General features: G+C 46.4%; 1 protein-coding gene across 2 annotated transcripts in view; it reads right to left on the reverse strand.

Annotated features, from left to right (window-relative positions):
• Positions 1-5,547, reverse strand: part of RNASEH2B (ribonuclease H2 subunit B) — an 81,092-nt gene extending 75,545 nt beyond the window's left edge. The window contains exon 1 of one of the 2 annotated variants that reach the window (XM_007471689.1): positions 5,201-5,547. In XM_007471689.1, coding sequence (XP_007471751.1) covers positions 5,201-5,264 — 64 coding nt within the window. In that variant the 5' untranslated portion in view covers positions 5,265-5,547. The remainder of the gene's footprint in view (positions 1-5,200) is intronic. The other variant, XM_007471690.1, reaches the window with a different exon arrangement.
• Between the last annotated feature and the right edge of the window lie 13 nt (positions 5,548-5,560).

Genomic DNA, 5,560 nt, shown 5'->3' on the forward strand with positions numbered 1-5,560 from the left:
GCAGACACAAAGTCATGTGCACTCAAAGAAAGAGAAGTTGTGCAACCTCAATATGGCTAAGTATTTTAGTGGGTGTTCCAATAAATACGTAGTAAGAGTAAATAGTAAAATAAAGGCAGAAATAGAAAAAAGAACACTGGAATTCACTTTGTGATACATACAAATGGCTTAGCTTCATGGAAACTAAAGTTGATGGAAATGGAAAGGGAAGAAAAAGGACGGCGTGAGCAAAGACAAAGGCTGCAGGGAGAAACAGAATGTGAGCCATTTATTCTTTTAGCAAATGTTTGCTGAATGCCTGCTCTGTCCCAGGCCAGGGAGGCTAAGAGCCTGGGGTGCAAGAGAAAGCGTATGTGTAATTCAAACCAACAGACAACAACCCCATGAGACCGGTACTGTTCTCCCCACTGCAGAGATGAGGAAACCGAGGCTTTACAATGAGCATGCAATTTGTCCAAGGACACAGAGCTCATAAATAGCATAAATCTAGCTTTAGGTGTGTTTTATTATAGCCAGGCTTTCAAGAACACTGTTGTTTGTTTGTTTCTTAACATCATGGTTAAAGCTCAGAGGATACGGGGGAAACCCATTCAGTCCCTATTCCGCAACTGAAGTGGAAAAAAAATCATGAACATTTCTTACTTTCCTTTTATGAATTTTTTTCTGCCCTGGAGGATAAATATGTGGGAGTCATGAGTTCTGACTTATAAACGTCCAGGGGCCTTTTGGAACAATTACTAGCATGACAAGATCAGGCTCTGGAAACAGCCCAGTTATACCAATTGGCAACTGATTAAGTCCATCCACTTCAGAATGTGCTCAGATAGCAAGGGGAGCAGATCCAGTGAGTGGCCATCTGAGAAAGGTCAGTCGGGTTCCCTCCAAAAACGTCTCATAAAGACAAAGCCAGATTCAGGATTTGTGTGGAAAATGTTAAATACACTCTGTGCTGGAAAACTCAGAGACTCCCTAACGGCTGACAGCCTGCAGGAGACTATTCAGTAAATGACAAATCTTCCAAGAAGCTGAGCTGAATGATTCAGAAGTTGTCTAAAGTCAGCAGTTGAATCCTCCAGGTTCCCCATCTCTGGCCAAGTTAACGCAGGTTCCTCCCTGGTGAAAAAGCTCTTCTGAAAGTAGGGAAGCTTTCAGCCCACGAGGTATATTTCTAAACACAAACATACATACAAGCAAACAGTGTTGACAAAGAACAAAATACTTGCTGCTTCTTCTGAGACTAACCACATGCCCTCAGGTAAAAGAGGAAAAAAGTTTTATTTTTTTTTTAGGGTCATTGAAAAGTCACTTGGGTCTATAGTAATTCTTCCTTTGCCACATACTTCAAACTTCTACTTTTTAAACAAGAGGGGTTTCTTGTGGGCTTATTAAAAAGCTACAAGTCTCTAATCAGAAATAACATAAATTTTCTCCATTATTAAATAGGAAATTAGTTTTTACTTTTAAATTTGATTTCTTTTTTAATCCTTTAATTAGAATATTGTTCTAAAGCTTGCAGTTATACAAATCTATTTTTGTGTTCCTTTTGGAGAGACAAATAAGACATTTTATGGTGATTATCATGGCACCTCACATAAAAGGGTCATTACTGTATTTGGAATGTCTAAGGTAGGCAGGCAGGCCTGGGATTATCTCCCAAAGGGTACCCCTTCCTCCACCCCCCAGAAACTGGCATTACTTATGCTATCTTGGGGGAAAAAAATAACAAAGAGAAATACTCTTCGTAAAATACTTTTAAATGTGTATTTTCATAAAATAAAGGGGAATAACTTTATTGCAAAACTTGTCTACAGTTGAAGATGTGATCTGAATTCCAGTTTGACCTGGAGGCTCTTTAATCAGGGGGCTGACTGGGGGATGATTTCAGCCTAAGTGGATCCTGAGATCATTTCTGTCTTTCCCTTTTTCCTCAAGTAACATTAGGGTTTCCCAATGCTTTAACATTTCCTTGGAGATGGCTAAGTAACAGAGTTCAGCCACAGAAGCATATAACACAGTCTTCTCTCCTACATTCAGTGAATCTGTTCCCGCTGGCCTCTCACATTGGCATCCACTCCAACTTATTAGGACTGACAAGCGTACAAAACTTGGACTAGAGAAAAATATTAAAAATATAACTTAAACATTTACTTTTAGGGCAGCAAAGAGAGATGGAAACTTCTACCTTATTCCAAAAAGTTGAGATGTTCACGGTCTCTTACAGTAACCAAAGCTGCGAACAGGCTAGTATTCCAGGGCGTGTGGGAGAAACGTTTGAGACCATCCCAAAGTGCAAGGAATGCTTACCCTGCTGAAACGGAAGGCAGTTCTATCTCCACTGGCCTATGAAAATCAAGGCTACGTCCGACCACCTCCAAGTATCCCTTCCAAGTTTCAGCTTTTGTTTTTCTGAGATATTTGACTTTTCCAGACAAACTGAAAACAAGTGGCAGAGAGGCCTCTGTTACTATATAATACAGCCCTATGGTAGGGTACAGTCTCCATCTCTTAAATGCATAACTTACTGGGGATGACTTCCCATAGGCTGGAAAAAACAACAAATACATCTGTGAAGATGGGCCTCATACCCTGTACTTACATGCACTCCCCTGACCATGGAAATTCTGACCCACCAGAAAGACAGCTAAATCTGAGGCTGGCTGTTCCTATCTCCCAATCCAGCTCCCTAGGGTTGGTCCTACTTCAGTGGTTCCTAGTGGTGTCCTCTGACCAGCAGCACCAGCAGCACTGGGCGGGGGGGGGGGGGGGTTTTTTAAAAAGGCCACTTGCCTTTCTGGATTTTACACTTTTTTCAGATGGCCTTTTTGACCGGGGGGGGGGGGGGGGGGGGACTTGTTAGAAATGCACATTCTCAGGCCCCCCAGACCTACTGAATCAGAGACTCTGGGGATGGGGCCCAGCTCCCCAGATGACTGATGCCCTCAAGATTGAGAAGCATAGCTGCACAGCAGTTAACTATCAGACCACCAGCGTTTCTACACCCAAGGCCTGCAGATGGCAGTAAAGTCCAGCTAGAAGAATTACAGGCACTAGAAGCTCAAGTTCTAAGTCCTACAGAACCAGCCTGCCTGACCACACTGTTCTTCTTTAACAGTTCCTTAACAGCTGGCTCAGCCTCCTCCAATCAGTTGGAAGGTCACAATTCAACTCAGTTTTGAACAGGAACTAGACTGAAATTCTTCTCACCGCCTGACAGTAGACATATTAAACCAACAGTTATCAGAGATGCGATCAATATTAAATGATCTTAAAGGTTTTTGTGTTTAATACGGTGAGGATACAGACATACTTTAAGAATGAAAATTTCAATACTGATTAAATAGAACAAGATAAGAAATTCAAATTATTCTCAGCCATTGTGTGTATCTGAATAAAAATAATGCACTTGATTCTGAATGAGTTCCCACCGTTAAAATCTCACTGAATTAACGTGACAACAGTGAGAAGAGACGTTTTCTACTGTAAAGCATGTATCAGGTAGCCCTTTACTAGATTCTGTGAAAACCCTGAATTTTGCATTAACTTTTCCTATACAAACTACAAACATCTCTAGTGAGGATATGGAGCAACGGGAACTCTCACAAACAGCTGGGGGTATATATCAGTACAAGCACTTTGGAAAACTGTTGAGCAGAGCCTACCAAAGCTGAACATAAAATATCCAGGACCGGCAATTCCACTCCTGGGTCTATACTGCAGAGAAATGAGCACTTCCATCTACCAAAAGCCTCATAAAAGAGCGTTCTTAGAAGTGTAACTCGTAATAGTTACAAACGGGAAATAATCCAAACATCCACCCACAGTAGTGGAGATAAATATTATGAATATGCATACAATAAAATATACCCAGCAAAGAAAACACAAACCAACCAACAAACCAGACTACTGCTACACAGAATATGGGTGGACCTCAGCTGAGTAAACGATGCCAGGTACAAAGTTAACACACACTTATCCAAACAGGCAGAACAAATTTCTGGTGACAGAGGTCAGCATAGAGGTTACTGAGGCTATCTACCAACAGGCAAGAGGAGCTCACTGGAAAAGTTCTAGGTCTTGACCTGGGGAATGGTTACAGGGGTGTATACATATGAAAAGTTCAATGAGTTGCACACTTCAACTGGTACACGTTATGTATGTTACACTTCTTTATAAAGGGAGAAAAAGTTAAACACGCACAACATATTCTTGACAGGTGGTCATGTAACTATTTTCAATATCCATCATAAAAATCTAGATTACTAGGCGACTATATAGTTACCAGAGTATCATTTACTGCAAAAATACTGTATTTGCTAAGCTAAATCTCAAAGTTACATAAAGAAAACAATGGGTTTTCCTTATAGCCAATGTTATGCCGTCAAATCAATGTAGCATCCTATGAAAAGGCCAAACCTTTCTGTCTTGCACTCCCTGGTCCCAAACTCCAGTTACTCTGCCACTTCATGCCATCATAGGTGGCAACTGATGTCCATCATCCCAAGCCCCAGCAGACCCTGGATGTGGTCATCATCCCGGGGGAGGCTGAAAATACTGGCTCCAGCATTCCTGTCATTAGCTACTTGCCTGAATCTCTTTGAACCACCCCTGTCCTAACCCCTGCCACCATCCAGCTCCCCTCCTGTCTCACAAACCAAGGCCTGTCCCAGGGCTGGGATCCTGTTAAGACAGCGCAGCCTCCAGGCCAATGTGGACCTACTGGATCCTAGGTTCCGATCCAGTAGGACTCAGCCGCCAAGCCAGCTGTCGAGTGGGGGATTCCTAATTACACCCCAAGAGCAGACACCTCCAGGCCTCGAGGCCCTGAACCCGCACTGCCCTCCCCCCGCCTGGGCCGCTCCCTCCAGCCCACCCGATGGATCCACAAAGAACCAGAACGGGGAAAATCCGCTTGGTCGGTTCCTGCGCTTGCTGCTGAGGTTTTGAAAAGCGGAGCTGCTGGCACTCGTAACCAAGATGAGGAACCACGTGTTCCGCGAGGCACTCGGGTCCCGCCCGCGCGGCCGAGGGGCGCGCAGGGCCTGTTCCGGCTGCGCCTCGGCTCCGCGCTGACCCGTTAACACTCTGGGGTGCGCGCGCGGGGGCCGCGGGCCAGAGGGGGCGCGCCCCGCCGCCGCCGAGAACCCACCCGGGAGGCGCTCTCGGGCCGGGCCCGCCGCCGTCCCGGGGCGGGCGTGTTTACCTGGGACTAGGAACACGTGCCGCCGGGCGCTAGCCCCTTCTCCGCAGTCCACGCCTGCCGCCATGCCGCCCGCTCGGTTCCGGCGGCCGCAGGCCTCTGAGCCCTGGGAGGGCGGGCTCAGCGAGAGCCCGGTGGCAAATGGCGGGAGAAGGGTCGATTCCGGGGAGCGCGGCGCTCGGAGGGACTGGCGGGGCCCGGAGGGCGGCCAGCGGGGCGAATTTCGTTTCGTTTCCGGAGCCCGCCAGCGGCCCCGGTTAAGCTTTTAAACTGAGCGCCAGGCCCAGGCCGCCGGCCCACTGGCGCGTCGCCCGCCGGCGGGGAAGGGTCACGGCCTCTCCCCTCCGCGGCTCGGCCAAAGGG

Source organism: Lipotes vexillifer, unplaced genomic scaffold, assembly GCF_000442215.2.
Source record: "Lipotes vexillifer unplaced genomic scaffold, Lipotes_vexillifer_v1.1 scaffold470, whole genome shotgun sequence".
Classification (NCBI taxonomy): domain Eukaryota; kingdom Metazoa; phylum Chordata; class Mammalia; order Artiodactyla; family Lipotidae; genus Lipotes; species Lipotes vexillifer.